At 47.8% G+C, this 22,961-nt stretch overlaps 1 protein-coding gene across 1 annotated transcript in view; it reads right to left on the bottom strand.

Annotated features, from left to right (window-relative positions):
* Positions 1–1,299: 1,299 nt before the first annotated feature.
* The window catches only part of LOC147105984 (xylosyl- and glucuronyltransferase LARGE1), a 1,047,399-nt gene continuing 1,025,737 nt past the window's right edge, over positions 1,300–22,961 (bottom strand). Inside the window, exons 8-13 of the mRNA XM_086008605.1 lie at positions 20,035–20,190; positions 17,746–17,909; positions 14,019–14,297; positions 7,469–7,615; positions 4,662–4,857; positions 1,300–2,496 (exon numbers count right to left, since the gene is read on the bottom strand). Coding sequence (XP_085864731.1) covers positions 2,299–2,496; positions 4,662–4,857; positions 7,469–7,615; positions 14,019–14,297; positions 17,746–17,909; positions 20,035–20,190 — 1,140 coding nt within the window. The 3' untranslated portion in view covers positions 1,300–2,298. The remainder of the gene's footprint in view (positions 2,497–4,661; positions 4,858–7,468; positions 7,616–14,018; positions 14,298–17,745; positions 17,910–20,034; positions 20,191–22,961) is intronic.

The following is a 22,961-nucleotide window of genomic DNA, read 5'->3' as shown; positions in this document are numbered from 1 at the left end:
AGGCTTATATAACCTAATAATTAGTCTACAGTTCATCCATCGTGCTCTCCCTGAGGACAAAAAGTGTTAAAGAAGGGTATATTTATTTTTTATACCTGAAAGATACCGTCAGATTATTTGTGGGACACCGAGAAATGTTGATTTTTTTTTTGTCAGTCATTGTACTGGTTGGTTTCAGCAATATTTATCCATTGTGGGACAGGGTAGGGATTACATGACAAACTGTACATCATGGAATCATCTGACATACCTTGGCAGCTTCCATAATAAGGAGACTGACAGCTTTTGTTAAGGGCACACAGAAACTCAAACTTCTTTTCAGAATATGATAAGACTTCAACAGAAAATAACCGAGATATTGCGAATGGTTGATGCACACATCAACAGTCTAAAGCAGATTCAGTAGCACTCGGGAGAAGAGTCATTGATGCATTGAAACTGGGCAGAGATTCACCAACACATGAGTACAGACTGAGAATTGGCCGTGTAGGCTATCAAACCCACTCCACTCCACAGATCATGTACAGTTTGCACTATTATGAATTCTCCCTCAATTTAGTTGACTTCTTGAGGACAATCATAAGATAGGTTTGTATGAAGAAGGCCCTTCAGCCCACTTGACCTTGTCCTTCCAAATATCAATCCTACCATCTTCCCGTTGCAGCATCCAATTGTTTCTTGCATTAACCTAGTGTCCCAACCTCAATCGCCGTTCCGAGCAACCTGTTGATCTCCCTCTACTTCTGTACGTCTTGTCCTTAACTTACCCAGGGCTCAATGAAATGAATCACTGCCAGTCTATGGTGAGACAGCAGAAATTTCATACACTGGGGCAGCCAATCAAATGAATTCAACACCACCATCTACGTTGCCCAACCTCGACAAGTTAGATCGCACAGTTCTGTTCTTTTTCACTCCTCAACGCGACTTCGACTTGAACATCAAGGGCAGCCCCATGTCCTTCATGATTTCAATTTTGACATTAATGGTAAGGCTTAAAGAATTCAGCAGCTCCAATGAGTGTTGAGCACAGAAATCTTCCTCTTCAGATGCATCAATACTCAGCAATTTAAGCAATTGTCACATTTCATTAATTTGGTGAAAAGGCCCAAATTGGAAACTTTAGGAATCGGGAATATGCGTCAACACCTCCCTGCCATTAATTTATTTGATTCCAATTCACTCCAAGTGAACTCAATATCACAAATGACCCCATCCTTCAGTGATGCTGGCACAAGGGTTGGAACCTGTCCTTCTGATTTAGACAAGTTAAATAAGATTTTACAAACCAAAGCATGATCCTTGGGTAGAATCTGCTTTATTTCCTTTCACAGAAGTTGACAAATCACACTCCCATTTTATTTTTTTTTATAATTGAAGCCTCAAAACCCACTCTGGTAATTGGGAGGAGCGCTGTCTCTTGCCCAAGCCAAGCCACATCAGTCACTTGCTCCCAAAATTCCACCTCTGACGTAACAATAAGAGTCAAAACTTTGCTGCAAGCTTTCCTTTTGCCATTGGAAACACCCACCCTCAACTACCCCTGGGCAGCCCCTCCTGAACCAAACCAAGAACCAGAGACTGAACCCTATTGAATCTACAGACACTCTCTCAAGTTTTGGACAGAGCAGGACTTCGGATGCTCATTGCCGCCCAACAGCCTAAGAGCGCCGGCAGCAGAAGGCAGCAGGGCTGGGCCCTGGCCCTTGAACCTGCCTGAGGCAGCTGGAAAATCAGAGTGGTGCAGGAACCTCCAAGGATTAAGAATGGCAAAAGATGGTCAAGGAAAATCAACATTGCAGTAGCTGGTCAATGCTAGTTGCTAAGTTACACCAACCCAGGAACAGCACAACTGTTGCTGCTGGTCTCCACTGCGCTAGGCCACGACAACAGTGTTACGCTCTTGAAGGGGTGCACTCAAGGGTGGAAACCCCTCTGAACAATCAAGGAGCAATGTTGCGGTGGCAGCTGTTGCATTAAAGCCTGGGCCATCCCACCCTCCTAACTGAAAGAGGCTGCGTGGACATCGGTGACCCGCCTTAAGGGCAAGGCGATAAGATGGGGTGGGACGGTGAAGAGGCCTTAAATAGCGAACGACAGGAATATTTTAACACGCCTTTGGAGGACTCAAAGTAAGCTCTTGTAAGTATAACTCTTCCACCCAAATCCTGACCGCTGGCGGGTACACACGTAAATTTTGGTTTTTTGATTTTTGCACGATTGGCTGTACACAGCACCCCCCATTTCACTCCTCGCAGTGTTTTAAGTGAAGTCGGTCGAGGACAGTCTGGGGGGGTCTCAGCTGTTGTTTTCGGCAGTCAGGTATTTGAGCGCCGCGAAGCCATAGCGACGCGACATGTCCTGCTGGAACTCCTCCTTCAGCGTCTTCAGGCAAATCCGATATTGCTTGTTGGAACGGAATTTGGTGATATCGAAGCTGGGGGCGTGAGGCATGTGGATCATGTAAGCGTTGGGGAGGACGATAAACTCATATTCCTGCAACGACAGAGAGAGAGAGAGAGAGACAGGTGGAGAGCACCCTGTTAGATACGCATGTGTCGGTACAGAATACCATAGCAGCGAGCCTATGGCTTAATGGTAGTGTTCCCACCTCCAAGTCAGAACGTGGCGAGTTCGAGCCCCGCTCCAGTCAGTCCCGGAAAGTGGAGATTAGAGCAGGGTCTCTAAATACTGGGCTGACATCCAGCAGGGTACTGCGTCCGGTTAGAGTGACCGCTAGTATTCCCACTTCTGAATCAGAGGGTTGGGCTCAGGCCCCACTCCAGACAGTCTTGGGTAGGTGGGCCTTTTTGGCCTCAGGTGCAGCCCCCCCCCCCCGTATAGGAGAAGGTACCCCAAAGATTAAAATCCATGAGGAAGGTAACAAAAAACCAACTTAAGTGTGAGACTTGAGTTAGGACCTGCCCCAGGGTTAGCACACAACAGATGGCTGGACAGAAGTCACTTGGCCTTCAGGTATCAGAAGAAAGCTCCCATTGCCAGGAATACTAATAACAAACCAGCTGCCTCTTAAACCAAGGATACAGACTCAAAGCTCAGGAGTCTTTACCCCCTTCTGTTCCCCATCTCTCCTGGCTCCTGCTGGGGTACACTTCCTCAACCACGCGGCCAGTCTTCACGTGTGAAACCTCACAGTGCCGGCAGGCTATTTGGCCATGGAATGCATGGTGGTCGAGGCAGATCCTGAGCTCACCTGACAGTCTTGTACATTTACAGGAGTCGCTGGACAGTGCCCAGCAGTAGGAACCCTGGGTGATTTAATTCCTTCTCTAGCCCAGGGCAATGAAGCTAATTGTAGGTCCCCTACCACTGCTCTGCACAGGCCAGGGATCGAGCCTGGGCCTCTCTGACCTGCATGGCTCTGTTTACCAATTGAACCATCGCGAGAGCTTCACACAGAAGCTAGTCAATGTTAATAAAGTCAGTTCCTCAGAAAAATTCTATATTTTGGAATTAAAAATGTAACTTAAATGTTTACATTTAAATCCTGCCGGTTTTTATGAGGGTAAAGTACTGCATGTTTATATAACAGAGATTCTGGGCTGTCATTGGACCTTGATTACATCACAGAATTTAATTATGATAGCAAAATACTGCGGATGCTGGAAATCCAAAATAACAACAGAAAATGCTGGCAAAACGCAGCAGGCCAGGCAACGTCCGTGGAGAGAGAAATAGGGTTAACGTTTCGGGTCGAAACCCTTCTACAGAACTGTTGTGTCGAAGGGTTTCGACCCGAGACGTTGACTCTGTTTCTCTCTCCACGGACGTTGCCTGGCCTGCTGCGTTTTGCCAGCATTTTCTGTTGTTATTCAGAATTTAATTACCCTGATGTTATCATTAGGATTTCAGTAAAGTGTAGTGATGGGAGGGGAGATAATTTTTTTTTACTAAGTCTATGTGAACTGTCAAAAAATGTATACCCGCAGTAGAATTACAATTACAGGTGGACGTAAAAGATCCCGTGGCACTATTTCAAAGGAGAGCAGGGGAGTTATTCCCGGTGTCCTGGCCAATATTTATCCCTCAACCAACATTAAAAAACAGATTATCTGGTCATTACCACATTGCTGTTTGTGGGAGCTTGCTGTGCACAAAATGGCTGCCGCGTTTCCCACATTTCAACAGTGACTCCACTTCAAAAGTACTTCATTGGCTGTAAAGCACTTTGGGGCGTCTTGAGATCGTGAAAGGCGCTATAGAAATGCAAGTCTATTTTCTGCCCTTCCAAATTTGGACTGTGTCTGGAGAGAGCATTCTGGGGCATAAAGACAATGACAGATTGGAGAATGAATTAACGACCCTCTAACAGTGTGACATTCTCTGAAAGATCACGCTCCTATGGGGCAAGTCAGGCAACCTGACGTTTTACCTTAAAACAGGAAGCTCAACGCCTCTGAGGTGTGTAACTTTAAGGTGAAATATTGGGCTAAAACTGGTGGCGACAGCGATGGGAGCAATTTGAGATGATGGATCAATAGCATCACACAAGAAGCATATTGCGCATTAGAGTCTATCAACTAAAGAGTGATTTTCTCCATTCCATACAGCTTTCATTGTGATAAATAAGACAGCTGACAGCGCTGCTCTGAAGCTACGGTGTTTGCCTACGGATCCCGATAGGGGACAGAATACAGTACCTGCGCATCCAGCTCCATGACGTGTGCTACTTTATTCCAGCCAAACCCGACGAACCTCCTGTCATACTCCGGGCAGTCCCGCCTTACTACAACATAAGGCTCAAAGTCTGCCTCCCAATCGACGTGATAGGGGGTGGTGGCTGTCCGCCATTTGGCAAAGTTCGTTGGAGCGTGACCCTTGGTCCAAACGTGATACCTGCAGAACAGAGCATGGGCAGTGAGTCCGAGGTGTTCTCTCTGGGGAACATAGCCAAGTTACAGTTCTCACCACTTATAGCGGGTACGTTCATGCAAACGCGATTTGCTCGCTATACGCGATGGCCGGTATAACATGGTAGCACTCGACTATATAACAAGAATGCTCCTTCTGTGCAGTGACCTTTCACCCAGTCCACAGAGGGAAAGCTGAAAGTGGAGCAATGTAGTCAATCCCTGGTTTACAGTTAGGCCTATTCATATGGGATCATTTATCAACAACAAATCATTCTGTTATAGTTCAGTTCTGATATTTTTCATTATAGCACAGGTTAGATACAGAGTAAAGCTCCCTCTACACTGCCCCATCAAACACTCCCAGGGCAGGTACAGCACGGGCTAGATACAGAGTAAAGCTCCCTCTACACTGTCCCATCAAACACTCCCAGGGCAGGTACAGCATGGGTTAGATACAGAGTAAAGCTCCCTCTACACTGTCCTTTCAAACACTCCCAGGGCAGGTACAGCATGGGTTAGATACAAAGTAAAGCTCCCTCTACACTGTCCCATCAAACACTCCCAGGGTAGGTACAGCATGGGTTAGATACAAAGTAAAGCTCCCTCTACACTGTCCCATCGAACACTCCCAGGGCAGGTACAGCATGGGTTAGATACAGAGTAAAGCTCCCTCTACACTGTCCTATCAAACACTCCCAGGGCAGGTACAGCGCGGGTTAGATACAGAGTAAAGCTCCCTCTACACTGTCCCATCAATCACTCCAGGGCAGGTGCAGCATGGGTTAGATACAGAGTAAAGCTCCCTCTACACTGTCCCATCAAACACTCCCAGGGCAGGTACAGCACGGGTTAGATACAGAGTAAAGCTCCCTCTACACTGTCCCATCAAACACTCCCAGGGCAGGTACAGCGCGGGTTAGATACAGAGTAAAGCTCCCTCTACACTGTCCCATCAATCACTCCAGGGCAGGTGCAGCATGGGTTAGATACAGAGTAAAGCTCCCTCTACACTGTCCCATCAAACACTCCCAGGGCAGGTACAGCACGGGTTAGATACAGAGTAAAGCTCCCTCTACACTGTCCCATCAAACACTCCCAGGGCAGGTACAGCACGGGTTAGATACAGAGTAAAGCTCCCTCTACACTGTCCCATCAAACACTCCCAGGGCAGGTACAGTGCGGGTTAAATACAGAGTAAAGCTCCCTCTACACTGTCCCATCAAACACTCCCAGGACAGGTGCAGCATGGGTTAGATACAGAGTAAAGCTCCCTCTACACTGTCCCATCAAACACTCCCAGGGCAGGTACAGCACGGGTTACATGCAGAGTAAAGCTCCCTCTACACTGTCCCATCAATCACTCCCAGGACAGGTACAGCACGGGTTAGATACAGAGTAAAGCTCCCTCTACACTGTCCCCATCAAACACTCCCAGGGCAGGTACAGCACGGGTTAGATACAGAGTAAAGCTCCCTCTACACTGTCCCATCAAACACTCCCAGGGCAGGTACAGCACGGGTTAGATACAGAGTAAAGCTCCCTCTACACTGTCCCATCAAACACTCCCAGGGCAGGTACAGCACGGGTTAGATACAGAGTAAAGCTCCCTCTACACTGTCCCATCAAACACTCCCAGGGCAGGTACAGTGCGGGTTAAATACAGAGTAAAGCTCCCTCTACACTGTCCCATCAAACACTCCCAGGGCAGGTACAGCACGGGTTAGATACAGAGTAAAGCTCCCTCTACACTGCCCCATCAAACACTCCCAGGGCATGTACAGCACGGGTTAGATACAGAGTAAAGCTCCCTCTACACTGTCCCCATCAAACACTCCCAGGGCAGGTACAGCACGGGTTAGATACAGAGTAAAGCTCCCTCTACACTGTCCCATCACACACTCCCAGGGCAGGTACAGCACGGGTTAGATACAGAGTAAAGCTCCCTCTACACTGTCCCATCAAACACTCCCAGGACAGGTGCAGCATGGGTTAGATACAGAGTAAAGCTCCCTCTACACTGTCCCATCAAACACTCCCAGGGCAGGTACAGCACGGGTTAGATACAGAGTAAAGCTCCCTCTACACTGTCCCCATCAAACACTCCCAGGGCAGGTACAGCACGGGTTAGATACAGAGTAAAGCTCCCTCTACACTGTCCCATCAAACACTCCCAGGACAGGTGCAGCATGGGTTAGATACAGAGTAAAGCTCCCTCTACACTGTCCCATCAAACACTCCCAGGGCAGGTACAGCACGGGTTACATGCAGAGTAAAGCTCCCTCTACACTGTCCCATCAATCACTCCCAGGACAGGTACAGCACGGGTTAGATACAGAGTAAAGCTCCCTCTACACTGTCCCCATCAAACACTCCCAGGGCAGGTACAGCACGGGTTAGATACAGAGTAAAGCTCCCTCTACACTGTCCCATCAAACACTCCAGAGCAGGTACAATTGCTGATAGCCTGGCTGAAATCAAGTGTCACATATTTTATACACGTGTATAAAAATCCATATTAACACATTATATATGATTGTATACATGTGGTCATATATGTGTTACAGGTATAAAAATCTAACCTGCTCAGTCATTACCTAAAAGTGAAGAGCGTTCCCATGTCTAACATGGACAATAACTCCGCTTTAGATTTTGGGAAGGACAGGCGATAGCGGAGAGTCTCAAACGCTGGCACAATTAGAGCTTTCTTCGTGTTAGTCATATCAAGCTGGACAACAGACTTCCTGCAAGAGAAGGACACACAGAATATTCAGAACTGCAAACAATTCACATTGCACGATAATATCCAGGGCATCGTGTAAGAGAAGGGGGAGAGGAGACAGACAGAGTGAAGGCATGAAGGAAGTGAATAGACGGAGGGAGGGAAAGAAAGAAAGCCTTGCATTTATATAGTGCCTTTCACGACCTCAGGGCATCCCAAAACCCTTTACAGTCAAGTTAAGTACTTTTGTGAAGTGCAGTCACTGTTGTAATTTAGGAAACACGGCAGCTAATTTGTGCACATCAAAATCCCACAAACGCAATGAGATAAATGATCAGATAATGTTTTTTAGTGATGTTGGTGAAGGGATAAATATTGCTCACGACACCGGGGAGAACTCCCTGCTCTTCTTTGAATAGTGCTGTGGGATATTTTACATCCACTTGAGAGGGCAGGCGGGGCCTCGGTTTAATGCCTCATCCGAAAGACGGCACCTCTGACAGTGCAGCGCTCCCGCAGTACTGCACTGGAGTGTCAGCCTGGATTACCTGCTCAAGTCTCTGGAGTGGGGTTCTTACCCACGACCTTCTGACTCAGAGGCGAGAGTGTGACCCACTGAGCCAGGCTGACACCTGAGAAGCGAAGAGAAGGAGCAAGAGAGCAGAGTGGGAGGGGGAGAGAGAGGCAGAGGCGGGAGAGAAGGGGTGCAGGGAGGAGGGGGAGGGGAGAGACGGGGAGATGGAAGTTGTGACACGGAAGAGGGGAAAGATGGAGGAGAGACGGGGGAAAGCTAGAGGGAGGGAGGAAATGGATGGGGGAGAGACAGAGGGAAAGAAACCAAGAAAGAGAAGAGAAAGGAAAAGAGAGGGGGAAAAGGAAGAGAAAAAAGGGGTGGAGAGGGGCGAGGAAGTGTTAAATGGAAGCTGGAGAAGGCGTGCAGAGAGGAGGATTGGAATAGAACAGGAGAGGGGAGGCGAAGGTGAGGGAAGGAGAAGATAAGACAAGTGCAAATGACAACACATGCAGTGCTGCTATTACAATGAAATGAGGGGGTTCAGTGCCAGAACTCTGTAAGGCCTTTTCCTGTCCCTAAAATTTCAGCAGGCTAGAAATTACTGTTGGGAATAATAGCAGGTCAACTCAACACGTTTGGTAAATATTCCTCCGTCCACTACTTTAACGGAGACATTTAAAATGTAAAAAACAAGAGGACAGAGGAGTGCCAGGCAAAAGTTATCAGCAAATACTGGCAATAGTAATTCCCAGCCCATGCGGTTAAATGTGAACGCTTCCAGCGGCTGCAGTACCGGCACAGTCCTGCAGGTGATGCTGCTGGCCCATTGAACAGAAGAATGTGCCCACTGTTGCTGGGAGGGATGAGCAGGTCTCCCCTCATTATTCCAGGTCTGAGTGATTATTCCCTGGGGGAATTGCACGGTGCGTAGGCGTAGGCATAGGCGGGGTCATTTAAAATTCCACAGCCCTCTCAAAAGACTTTCTCTATTTACATATTGAGAAAACAACGTGAAAGTGCGAGGCATCAGTCACCAGAGGTTAAAACTGTAAACGGGGAGGTGAGAAACATCAACAGGTATGAAGGGGTGGAAGAGGAGACAATGGCCCAGAAATTTGGGTCTCCACGGGTGAGTACACATGGGGTACTCACCCATAGGCCCAACTGAAGTGCCGGTTTCGTGCATGCACTGCGCATGCGCGGGAAACCGGAACTTCTGTTCCCTTAAAGGAAGGGGTTCACAGGTGGAACGCGTGCACCGGAGAGGCAGCGCGTGCGCATCGAACTTCCGGTTTTTTTCCAGGTTTCTCTGGGAGGGTAAGTCTCCAGGAGTTATACATGTAAAAAGCAGGCGCAAGGCCTGCTTTTAACAAGGTAAGTGGTGATTTAATTAAAATTAAAACATTTTTTCCACAGGTTTATTATTTTTAAATACTTTAAAGGTAAGTTTATTTTTAGCCCCGTTAGAAAATATTAGTATTTTCAAAAATTTAAATTATTGTTTAAAATAGTTATTTTATGTAATTTATAGTTATTTTAAAAATGTGATGTTTTTAAAAAAATTATTTGAATTTTTAGTGATGTTTTGGGGCTTATAGTATTTATAGTTTTGACAGCTCTTCCTGTCAATTTTATGAAGGGGCATTTCCCTGCTCCGATTGGCTCTCCATGGCCCACGTGATCCCAGGGGACGCATCGAACTAACTGCGCCCCTGGGATATGCAAGCACTGCGCGCCGGCAGTTGGAGCAGGCCCAGGATCAGAATCCCACGGGGGCCCACAGCTCAATGGCCGACGCGGTAGGTAAGTGCAGGTCGGGGGCTTGCACCCGCGGGAAGCCTCCGACCCGAATTTCTGGGCCAATGACAAGCTGGGTTTTTAAACCCCTGCGAGAAAGGGAATATTGATAGAGGGAAGAGTTCCGCAGTTTGAGGCCCTGGGAAAGGATGAGTTACAGCTGGGAGATGAGTCCTGATATCAACACCTTGGGGATGCAGGGAGCAGGAGGTGTGAGCACGTAGCGCTTAGGAGAAGAAACAGTTTGCAGGCAAAGATGACATTAAGTTCATTACTTTGGGCTGGATTTCAACATAAGCTACAGACTGAAAGGCTAGTGTCTGACCCACTGCACCGACCTCTCCCTCTCTTCGATCAGCTTTCCCGGAGCCGAGTATTTACCTTGCGATTCTTCAAGATATCCTATTGAGACGCAATTCAGCTAGAGTTAGAGTACTGGGCACAGTACTGGACTCCATATTGCAAAAAAGGACATGGAGGCACTGGAGAAGGTACAAAAAATATTTACTGGGATGATACCAGATCTGAGAGGTTATAACTATCAGGAAAGGCTGAACAGGCTGGGGCTCTTTTCTCTAGAAAGGAGAAGGCTGGGGGGTGACCTGATAGAGGTCTTTAAGTTTATGAAGGGGTTCGTTAGGATAGATGTACAGACAGGGTTTCCATTTGTGGGGGAAACCAGAACTAGGGGCCATAAATATAAGACAGTCACTAATAAATCCAGTAGGGAATTCAGGAGAAACTTCTTTACCCAGAGAGTGGTTAAAATGTGGAACTAGCTACCACAGGGAGTGATTGAGGCGAATAGCAGAGATGCATTTAAGGGAAGCTGGATAAACACCTGAGGGAGAAAGGAATAGAAGGAAATGCTGATAGGGTGAGATGAAGTAGGGTGGGAGGAGGCTCATGTGGAGAATAAACCTTGGCACAGACCAGTTGGGCCGAATGGCCTGTTTCTGTGCTGTAGACTCTATGGGGGCGATTTTAACTCAGGTGCGGGATGGTGTCGTGTTATCCGAATTTCGTGTTTCCCACACGAATCTAAATGGATGTGGGAGATTGATGCAATTTTAACTTAAGTGGCCAATTGATTTCCAACGTGTGGGAAGCCTTTGCAAATGGGTTTTTCATGACTGAAAGTCCCCTCCGATGACGTCATCATTGCTGCTGCATTTAAGGTCCACAGCAAGCCTTGCTTCTTCTGCAGACTGCCAAGCTTCTTGACTGTGCAGTGTGAGGGAGCTGCAGCAAAAATGCCATCACTTCGTTAATGTACATAAAATTTCTGATGGCAAATGTTGCAGTTGTATCGTCTGTCATTTTGCTAGTGGGACTTCCACATTGAGGGCTTAGGCATACTTGCAATTGTCAGTATGGTGGTCAGAGTGCTAGGAATCCTCTGGTTCTTGGCCATTGTCGATGCTCAGGTAAGAAGCTGCGAGGCAAACGTGCTTGATTGGCTAGGCTAAGCAAATCTGGCTAGGATGAGTGCGTTCCTTGCATCCCGGGCAGCAATGTTCTCGTGTAATGCTGCCGCTGGTTGATGGACCTCTGCAGGATGTTCGTTTTCGCCCTCCTCCTCCTCCTCCTCATCTGAGGAGGATATGTGAGGAGCCACTTGGTCCTCAGGAATCTGCAAGCCACGACGCTGTGCCATGTTGTGAAGTGCACAGCAAACCACGACGATTCTGGAGACCCTGACTGCTGAGTACTGCAGGGCTCCACCTGATCTATCCAGGCATCTGAAGCGCATCTTCAGCAAACCGATGGTTTGCTCGATTATGGCTCTGGTGGATATGTGGCTGGAGTTGTAACTCTCCTCAGCTTCATTGGATGGGCTACTCAACGGCGTCATTAGCCACGTCCTCACGGGATAGCCCTTGTCTCCAAGTAGCTATCCGTTAAGTTGGTCTGGTGGACTGAATAGCGGAGGCACACTAGACTGGCGCAGTATGAAGGAGTCATGGCAACTGCCAGGGTACATGGCACAAACATGCAAAATTTCCTTCTTGTGGTCACACACCAGCTGAACGTTGAGGGAGTGGAAGCCCTTGCGGTTGACAAAAATACCTGGATTGTGATGAGGTGCCCTAAGGGCCACATGTGTGCAGTGAATGACGCCCTGCACCCTTGGAAAGTCTGCCAGATTAGCTAATCCAACCGCTCGCGCCGTGACACTTGCTCGATCCTTGGAGAAATGGATGTGATTGTGCGCGAGGATACAGACGGCATCGGTTACCTGCGTGATGCAAGTGTGTGTGGCCGCCTGGGCGACACCGCTGATGTCTGCTGCTGATCCCTGGAATGAGCCTGAGGCAAAAAAGTTGAGTGCGGTGGTGACTTTGACGGCCACTGGTAATGCTTGTCCACCTGGTCCTCTGGGCTGCAGGTCTTGCTGTAACATTGCACAGATGTCAGTCACTACCTCTCGCGAAAGTCGGAGCCGCCTTTGGCACTGCTGCTCAGACATGTTGAGGTAGCTGACCCTGTGTCTGTAGACCCTGTTTGGGGGGTATCTCCTGCGCCGACGGGCTTCCAGGCGCTGGCCCCTACTGGCCTGTGCAGCCTCAGGTGGGTGAGCAGCAGCCTGGCACTCCTGCTGCTGCTGCTGTTGCTGGTGCTGCTGTTGTTCCTGGTTCTGCTGCTGACGCGGCTGGTGCTCGAGCTCCTCTAATGCCCAGGTGGGAAGGAAATAAATGGCTCCCATGCTTCTGGTATATGCCTCAGTTGAGGAAGCGCTGAGTGAAGGTGGCGAGAGGGATTTCTCAGGAGGCCACACTGGAGATGGGTGTGAGGCTCCAAGATTCCACAGGTGTGGTTAAGCCTTCTAAAAGTTGCCCCAGACCTGAGACCACTAAGTCCTGCCACCTGCAAATGATGGCTGATCAAATCTCCTCTTTAATGGTTGACTTGCAGTTGATAGTCAGCAATCCAATAGTGCTCCCGCCAGGTTTCACATTCGTGTTTCCCACCAGGCGTGTTTTACGTGGGAAAAGGGTTAAATTTGCAAGGGCCTGTTAAAATAGGATTATAGAGGCCATTTAGTGGTTATTAAGGGCCTTAAAGACCAGTCTCGCCTGTTGGATGTGGGACGGAGTTGGGTCCATCAGACACGCCTGGGTTAAAATTGCTCGGAGTCGGGAACCAGGCGGGGTGGGGGGGGGGGGTCCCGCCCGCCAGTTTTTGCGATTTTAACCAACCGCACGCCTCCAAGCCCGACTCCACGGCTCAGTGAAAATCGAGCCCTATGGAGGGAATTTGAACCCCAAAAAACGGGTGAGTTGAGGTCGGATGGGAGGATAAAGAGTTAAAAAACTAAATCCCGACCACAACCCCCATCCAACCCACCCACTTCCGGTTTTAATGGAGGCGGGACGGGGGTGGGGGCAGCCAACCCGCTCCCAGGGGGCAGGTCGCCCATTTAAATGTTATAATGAGTCTGGTGTGGCTCAGATTTAAACACCATTACAAATTTACCTCTGGCTAGTCAGGTTTCCCAGACCTGGGGGAGCCCGGCAGCTAAAGTAAGGCAAGGACTGCTGGAGCCAGGAGGTAAGTGACTTTCCACTTACCTGCTAAATCCAGCGTCCCTGCCTCACCCACTCCCTGAGATCGAATAGGCCTCCCGAAGCTTCTGAATCCCCCCCCCCCACAACGAGGCCTCTGACCTCCCACCTCCGGCCCCCGATCGCCTTCCTGGCCTTCCCTCTCTGGCCCCAACTGTCCTGCCCCGACCGTCCTCCGGCCCTCGACTACACTGCCTCCCCCGACCGTCCTCCGGCCCTCGACTACACTGCCTCCTCTCTGCGGCTGAGTGCTGCAGGCATCTCCATCTGGCTGGCTGGGGCTGGGAAACAGAGCTTTGAAAGGTTAATCAGGCCCTGCCGTTAAATTCGGCAGGGCCTGTGGGTAACCCATTCTCCTGGGTTTCCCAACCGCTTTCTGTGAGCCCCCCCCCCCCACCGGCTTCCGACCCACCTCCAGCTTAAAATTCCGGCCTATGTAACTGTATGTAATTATATTTCAAATGTTGGCGACATTCAGCCTATTATTTTGGCAATGTGTGACAACCGTGACCCTAGCCTGTGTAGGTGCTCTTGATCTCATTCAATACCTGAGGTACTCATAGAGACCATACATGGGGAGGAAGTCAATGTCGGACAGGAACATGTAGGGTGTGTTGACGTGTTTCATCGCTATGTTCCGCAGCAGATTGACAGGATAGAACTGTCCTTCCTTGTAGACGATGTGGTAGCCAACGTTGCTCCTGCCCATCAGGACCTCCGAGCCCTGGGCGTAGCGGAGGAACTGCTGGGCCTCGGCATCAGACAGGTAGAGCGCAAGGCTGATCGGCCCCTCCCAGTGCTTGCAGATCGCCTCCAACATCTGGAGCCTGTGGAACGAGAGAGTGCAGCAAAGTTAATCAACTGTCGACAGTTGCTAAAAGGGAATACGAAAAGAAACTTGCGAGGGTTATCAAGATTAACACAAAAAGTTTTACAATTGTATTAGAAGAAAAAGGGTAGTCAAGAGCAATGTGGGCTCTTTAAAGACAGATGTGGGTAATATTACAAATTAAAATGAGGAAATGGCAGACTTGTTGGACAGGATTTTCATCGGGCCGTGGAGGCGGGATTGGAGGCGTGTGGGGGGTTAAAATCCCGAAATCAGGGGGACGAGCCCATCCCGCCCCCAACCCGCCTCCATGCCTGTTTCAAAGGAGGCAGGTACCCGACCCGCACTGGGACCCGCCTCCCCGAGGCGGGAAGGGGATTAGTGCCAATTAACTGCCTGTTAACAGGCAGTTTTTAGCCTAATCCCTATTTTCATAGCTGAAGTGTGGGATTCCCGACGGCTCCAAACCACGCCAAGTTAGCGAGGTGGGCCGTCGGGCTGAAGGGCTTGGGGGGTCGAGATGTCCGGTGTTCAGGTGAGTGATGGGTGCATGAGTGCAGAGGTAAGTGTGTTTGGTGTGTGTAAAGTGTTTAAAGAAGTTTTACTTACCTTTACAGCCTTCCTTCCTTCAGGTCTCGGGAGTCCCTCATCTCACCGGCACAGAAAGCAGAATGGCCGCGATCTGTCAAAAATTGCAGCATTCAGCTTTCTGTTCTGGGGAGATCTCTAAATCATCCTGAGAGGAAGGAATTAACCTGAAGTACAGATTGTCAGTGTTTGACAGCTTCAAACAGCTGTCGAATGCTGATATTTCATCTGTCAAAAGCTCTTGACAGATGAAATATCAATCTGTGACATCACCTGTTGCCGGGTGGCCCTTAATTGGCCTGCTGAGCCCGCTGGGCAGGCTCAACAAGGTCAATCAAGGCAAAATCGCGTGGGTTGGCTAGAACTCGATGGAGGCGGGACTACAACCCCGAAAGTTGTAGTCCCGCCTCCTACCCGCCTCCTCAATGAAAATCCAGCCCGTTGAATAATTAATTTGTGTCAGTCTTCACAGTAGAGGAAGAGGATAATATACCTGACATTCCAGGGAAACTAATAATGAATCAAGGACTGGAACTCACTGAAGTTAACGTAAACAAGATTCAGTATGAAAAAAACTAATGGCACTAAAGACTGATAAATCCCTAGGACCTGATGGTTTCCACCTCGGGGTTTTAAATGAAGTAGGTGAGGAAATTGCAGATGCTTTAGCCATAATCTTCCAAAGCTCTCTCGATTCAGGAGTTGTCCCTTTAGATTGGAAAATTACAAATGTAACTCCATTATTTAAGAAAGGTAAGGGAGAGAAACCAGGAAATTATAGACCTGTTAGTCTAACATCTGTTGTGGGGAAGTTATAGATTGTGGAATCTATAATTAAGGACAGAGTGACTGAGCACTTGGAGAAATGTGAGCTGATTAGAGAGAGCCAACAAAGGCTAGGTCATGTCTAACAAACCGAACTGAATTTTTTGAGGGAGTAACTAAAGTATTGAACAGGGGAATGTCAGTGGACATAGCCTTGGTAGGGGAGCAGTGCACATTCACCAGAATGTTACCAGGGCTCCAAGGGTTAGATTATGAGGAAAGATTACATAAACTAGGCTTGTATTCCCTGGAATATAGAAGGTGAAGGGGTGATTTGATTAAGATTTTTAGGATTTTGAAAGGAATTGATAGAGTAGAGAGAGAGAAACTTTTTCCGCTGGTGGGGGAGTCTAGGACCAGGGGACATAACCTTAAAATCAGAGCCAGGCCATTCAGGAGAGAAGTTAGGAAACACTTCTTCCCGCAAAGGGTGGTAGAAGTGTGGAACTCTCTCCCACAAAAAGCAGTAGATGTTAGCTCAATTAATAATTTTAAATCTGAGATTGATAGATTTTTGCTAGCCAAGGGTATTAAGGGATATGGAGCCAAGGTGGGTGGATGGAGTCAAGATACAGATCGGCCATGATCTCATTGAATGGCAGAACAGGCTCGAGGGGCTGAATGGCCTCCTCCTGTTCCTATGTTCCTCGCACATGGCTATTTATGAAAATACAATCTCTACAAAAAGGTGTGCCAACAGGAAGAGGTTTCTGCCTCTATACAGTCCCCACCACTTAAAACGTCCATGTTTAAAACTGACAGTCACTTATATCGGTCGTAAAGCGATAACCAGTATCCATTTGCACTAACGACCGGTTATAGCGTCTTAAGCGCTCTGTTTATTTCGGGCAGAAACGGCTGTGCTTACTCACTAGTTCGCACCTCGTTAAGGTGCACTGAATGAAAGAACAAACATAAGTAAAGAGCAAAAGCAAAATACTGCGGATGCTGGAAATCTGAAATAAAAACAGAAAATGCTGGAAATACTCAGCAGGTCAGGCAGCATCTGTGGAGAGAGAAACAGAGTCATCGACCTGAATCGTTAACTCTGTTTCTCTCTCCACAGATGCTGCCTGACCTGCTGAGTATTTCCAGCATTTTGGTCCAATTACCTATTGTGTACTTAAACCCATCTAATCCCCTCTAAGTGGTGTGGGGTTACAGTTTGTACTGTACACTGGTCAGGGTGGGGCTGGAAACTGTGCAAAAGGTCACTACGCAAAAGGATCATTCATGTTATATAGTTGAGTACCATAATAGCGCTACCGTTATACTGGCCATTGCGTATAGCAGGCAAATCACATTCGCACAAACGCGCCTGTTATAAGTGGCAGAATCCAATCTCAAGATCCGATCAGCAGCTGAAGGAGTTGGGTAACCATATAAGAAACTATAGATGGGTCAAGGTCTATACCCTAATCCTTGATAGCAAGCAGTAGACTGAACTGTCAGGGGTAAAAATTGGGTAGCGCTCTGAAAAAGTTAGCACCCCTGCGGCTGATTTTACCAGGTAGCGCGCTCTTCCATTAGGGATCACTGGATTGTGATTAAGAGTGGGAACCTTGGCTAACTTCCACTCTCTGTAACACAGAAGCACCCGTACTGCTGTCCTAGTTGAGATTAGCTAACTTGAAACTGGGGAGGGGCTGGGGCGGGAGGAAGTCAACACCAGGGCACAGACCAGAAGGTTGGCTCTATTCTGAGATCTTGGTCCAGAGACAGCTTAGACAGGTGAGATGTCTGTTCAATGTAAGGGACCTATGCGATTGGTACGAGATTGGGCAGTGTTGACCTAGTTCCTTGTTGGCATAGGCTCACCAACACAAAATACCAGGGCAAATTCAGCACCGACTGGCAGTCTAAGAAGCTGGCGCAGAAGGTGGAAAGAAGACCCCTTTGTGCAGTGTTGGGGTAGAGTGGAGGCATCCGCAGTCACACCATCCTATTCCTGAGGGCACTAGGTGCATCGTTTTGCACCACTAACATCCTTCACCTTGATGAACACGAAATAAAAAAGGACAAAGCTTCCTGACCTGTCCATCGAGAGTTGGGCCACCAGTGTAACCTCGGTGTTTTCAGCAGAAGGTTCAAACTCGTAGTGCAAGAAATAGAGATGGGTGCGATGGACAGTAAACCGCTCCCTTCGGAATTCGTAGCAGGGGTCGTCCTCATCGAGTTCTAATAACTGCTTCTGAAGCTGAAAAACAGAAAGACATGAACACTAAGACTAAGACAAAGGAAAAGGAACAGCATTTCATTTAGTGGGTTGGTATTAGACCAGGGGTGTCAAACTCATTGTAGATGGTGGGCTTGATCCAACCTCTTTGCACTTGGTGAGGGCCACATTCAGCAGACATTACCTGGGCTTGTTTCTGCAGATTTTAGCACGTGTTACATCAAGGGCAGTCCCTTAGCTTGCCTTTAACAGAAGCATCACTGACGTGGTGGGCATTAGCTGCTTTTACAATGACTTCAGTTATGTGGAGAGACTGGAGTTGTTCTCCTTAGAGCAGAGAAGGTTAAATGGAGATTTGATAGAGATGTTCAATATTATGAGGGAGTTTGATAGAGTAAATAAAGAGAAACTGTTTCCAGTGGCAGGAGGGTCGGTAACCAGAGGACACAGATTTAAGGTAATTGGCAAAAGAATCAGGGGGGAGATGAGGAGAATGTTTTTTACGCAGCGAGTTGTTGTGATTTGGAATGCACTGCCTGGAAGCAGATTCAATAGTAACTTTCAAAAGGGGATTGAATAGATACTTCAAAAGGAAAAATGTGCAGGTCTATGGAGAAAGAGCGGGGAAGGGGGACCAATTGGATAACTCTTTCAAAGAGCCGGCACGGGCACGATGGGCCGAATGACCCCCTTCTGTGCTGTACCATTCTATGACTGTGCTAATTCAGAAAATTTATCTTCACATAACTTTCCCGTGTACTTTTCATATTTCTCACCTCGTTTTCGAATGTTGTATTCGTTCACCACAGCTACCCGCTGCTAACAAACCAAACCCATGAACATTCCATCCAGAAATACAAAATTAATTTCGTAACTCTTGTATATGTTCTGGTAACTTAAGACAATTGGTACCGCACGTGTTTCTGGGTTACAAACTGCTCAGTTTGAGAGGCGAGTGACAGCGAAGACTATCGGCAGGGCTTAGAAACATTTATTTGGAAAAGACTAGATTTTCTTTTGTAACAAAGGCCCTGAAGCTGGCAGCAATTGTGGGTTTTTTGCCAAGTGAGTTCGGCTCAGGCAAAATAACTGAACTTTATTTTTAAATGATATTATTGGGCTGTTAGATTTATCATCGCCATCAGCAGAGTAAATGTGCAATAAAAGCCTGTCAATGGATTTAGGCACGGACACATCTGTGTCTCCAAGACTTATGGATTTGCATCATTAAAATCCCAGCCACCACGACAGTCTCCTCCTTCAATCCCATCTTTCAGCTCTTCCCCCTTATCAGACCCTGCACCAGGATCGTGCAGTAATAATTATTGTGCAGTTGTAACAAAATCAGCACTTTTCTTTCAGACTACAGAGTGCGATTTAAGTATTCTCTATATCAATTATTTTTTGAAGTTTCTACTTCTATCTCTCTCGCTCTCCCTCTGTCTCTCTCTCTCTCTCTCTCTCACTACCTCTGTCTCAATGTCGCTCTCTCTGTCTCAATGAACATCACTAAATAAAAGACTATCTGGTCATTAACACATTGCTGTTTGTGGGAGCTTGTGGGAAATTGGCTGCCACGTTTCCTACATTACAACAGTGACAACACTTCAAAAGTACTTCATTGACTGTAAAGCGCTTTGGGACGTCCTGAGGTCGTGAAAGGCGCTATATAAATGCAAGTCTGTATTTCTTTCTTTATGTCTGTCCATCTCTCTTTCATTGTCACTTCCTGTAATCTCTTCCACTGTCACTTCCTGCTTCCTGTAATCTCTTTCACTGTCACTTCCTGCTTCCTGTCATCTCTTTTACTGTCACTTCCTGTAATCTCTTTCACTGTCACTTCCTGCTTCCTGTCATCTCTTTCACTGTCACAAGAAAGTAGAACCAGCTAGAAGAACCTCATAATATACACCTCATAAAGTGCTGGGATTTAAGGGGTGAACTGAACCTTCAGTGAATTGAAAAAACATTGCCTCATGACCGTGGTAATGAGAATGCCTCAGGCACCACCCAGAAACCAGGTCCAAATCCACCCAGAAACCAGGCCCAAATCCACCCAGAAACCAGGCCCAAATCCACCCAGAAACCAGGCCCAAATCCACCCAGAAACCAGGCCCAAATCCACCCAGGCTTTCTCTGCACTTACATTTTGACTGTTTTTGTCGACCTCACTGGGGCAGCCGAACAGCTCCCGACGCAGGAGATTCCCGTCGTACTCCAGGAACGTCAGGTAAAGGTTCCGGAAAAACTCCACATGCTTGTTCTTTACTCGCAGTTTCTTGGGAGAATTCCAGTGGATCACCTGCAGGACAACAAAGCTCGATTGACGTCACATCAATAAGCCAGCCCAGGAGGGGCGTTGGTACATACCTCACAGTCCCACCACAGCGAGGAGCTGGCCCACTGACACTTTGTCGGGAGCTCCACACCGTTACTGAGCTTCCATTATCAGTTATTCTTTGTTGTTAATTCAATATATTTTTTTAAAAGCATAGATCAGCTAATTGTTATTAACTCTGCCCTTCAACTTATGTTTCCTTCCAAAGGTCTCTGCTGGAGAGGAGGGCGGTAGGTGACGTTACAATGAGCCTCAGCCAGTTGGAGGGGGCGGAGGGTGGGAGAGGGAGGGTTCGAGGGTGGGAGAGGGAGGGTTCAAGGGTGATGTCAGGAAGCACTTCTTCACACAAAGAGTCGTGGAAATCTGGAACTCTCTCCCCCAAAAGGTTGTTGAGGCTGGGGGTGTCAATTGAAAATTTCAAAACAGAGATTGATAGATTTTTATTCGGCAAGGGTATTAAGGGTTATGGAACCAAGGCAGGTAGTTGGACGTAAGATACAGATCAGCCATGAATAACGTAAGGCTCGAGGGGCCGAATGGCCTTTGCCTGTTCCTATGTCTAGGTGAGGGGTCAGTCTGGGGAGCCACTGGTTGCTGTCGTGTATCGTGGTCTAGTAACTACACAGCTCCGGAATCTAACTCCAGCGAGGTTGTGCCTCTTATTCATGGACGGTGCAGCGGGAGCTTATGTCCGACTCCCTGAACGGTCTCGTAAGGACTACCCAGCTTAACTGCTGGCCTCATGGGAATTTTCCACACCTTCCCCTTGCCTTTCAGGTGGGAGCTCGCTGGCGGTTGATCCCAGTTCCCCAGACAACCGAGTCGGAGTTTGCATCCAATTTACAGCACTCTAGGCAGACACCTGAGCCCCTGGGGTGGGTTCTGGTCAGATGCCTGATTATACTCTCCGCTGAAGTCAATGAAGCGTAAAATCGGGCAACTTATACATCGGGCATCTGACCCAAACCTGCCTCGTTCCAATCAGGCGGGTTAAAGAAAGGCTTGCATTTATATAGTGCCCTTCACGACCACCGGACGTCTCAAAGCACTTTAATGAAGTACTTTTTGAAGTGGAGTCACTGCTGTAATGTGGGAAACGTGGCAGCCAATTTGCGCACAGCAAGCTCCCACAAACAGCAATGTGATAATGACTGGGTCATCTGTGCTTGTGATGTTGGTTGAGGGATAAATGTTGGCGAGGACATCAGGGATAACTCCCCTCCTCTTCTTCGAAATAGTGCCATGGGATCTTTTACATCCACCTGAGAGAGCAGACTCGGTTTAATATCTCATCTGAAAGACGGCACCTCTGACAGTGCAGCACTCCCTCAGCACTGCACTGGAGTGTCAGCCTAGCTTTATGTGCTCAAGTCTCTGGAGTGGGACTTGAAACCCACAACCTTCTGACTCAGAGGCGAGTGTGCTACCAACTGAGCCACAGCTGACATTGTTGATGTTAACATCGGGCCTTTAATGCTTATGTGGCATCCTCACAGTCATCAGCTGCTGGATATCGAATAGCTGCATGTTTTTGCTGGGTTGTTGGGGGAGGGTTTAACAGGAATATACAAAGTTGTGGGGAAATCCATTAGAAGGACGGGCTCAGCAGGCATGGCTCAGGACTAACGGGATGTGGTTACCAACAGTTTGAAAAAGTAGGGCTTTTTGCAAGGGGAGAATAAGGAGGGGCGGATCGAATAGAAATGTTCAAAATCATGAGAGATTTCAAGTTCTGTAACAAAGGGCCAAAGATTCAAGACTCTCTCTCGAAGAACCGAAAAGAAAATCTTTGGAATTCTCTTCCCCAGAGGGCCGTGGATGCTGAGTCGTTGAGTATATTCAAGACAGAGATCAGTAGATTTTTGGACTCTAGGGGAATCAAGGGATATGGGGATGGTGTGAGAAGGTGGAGTTGCAGTAGAAGATCAGTCATGATCAGGAGCAGGAGCAGGAGTAGGTCATAAGGCTCGAGGGGCCGTATGACCTACTCCTGCTCCTAATTCTTATGTTCTTAAAAGAAAGAAAGAAAGAATTTCTACAGCACCTTTCATGACCTCAGTATGTTCCAAATCGCTTTACAGCCAATGTTGTACAGGAAACTTTGGTTTATCCGGAGGTTGTATGTCCGGAATACTCGATCTAACGGCAAAAATCAGGAGCCGTTTTCTATAAGTTTTTTAGATCTCGTTCTTTTTTTTTCCCAGTCAGGCACTGCAAGGTCTGTAGCTATAGCAACAGCTTCAGCTAGAGACGCTTGCAGCTGCAGCCGACTCTTTAGAAGCTGTTGCTAAGCAACAGTGTTTGTTGTCAGATACGGAGATGAAAACCTCCGTATGTTCAACATTAACTTTGTATGTCCGGCAGTTTTGATAGATCGGCAACACGCCGGTCCCGTCGGTGCCGGATATCACAAAGTTTCCTGTAATGTAGGAAATGCAGCAGCCAAGCTGCGCACAGCAAGATTCCACAAACAGCAATGTGATAATGACCATGTCATCTGCTTTTTTTTTTACTGATGTTAGTTGAGGGATACATATTGGCCAGGACAACGGGGATAACTCTCCTGCTCTTCTTCTATTCAGGCACAGGATCATTTACGTCCACCTGAGGGGGCCTCGGTTTAACGTCTCATCCAAAAGACAGCATCTCCGACAGCGCAGCACTCCCCCAGTACTGCACAGAAGTGTCAGCCTAGGACTTTGTGCTCAAGTCTCTGGAGTGGGACTTGAACCCAC

The sequence above is a fragment of the Somniosus microcephalus genome, chromosome 16, assembly GCF_052327205.1.
Source record: "Somniosus microcephalus isolate GS21.2 chromosome 16, FLI_Smic_1.0, whole genome shotgun sequence".
Classification (NCBI taxonomy): Eukaryota; Metazoa; Chordata; class Chondrichthyes; order Squaliformes; family Somniosidae; genus Somniosus; species Somniosus microcephalus.
The sequence above is the reverse complement of the archived record's forward strand: the minus strand, read 5'-3'. Positions and strand labels throughout refer to the sequence as shown.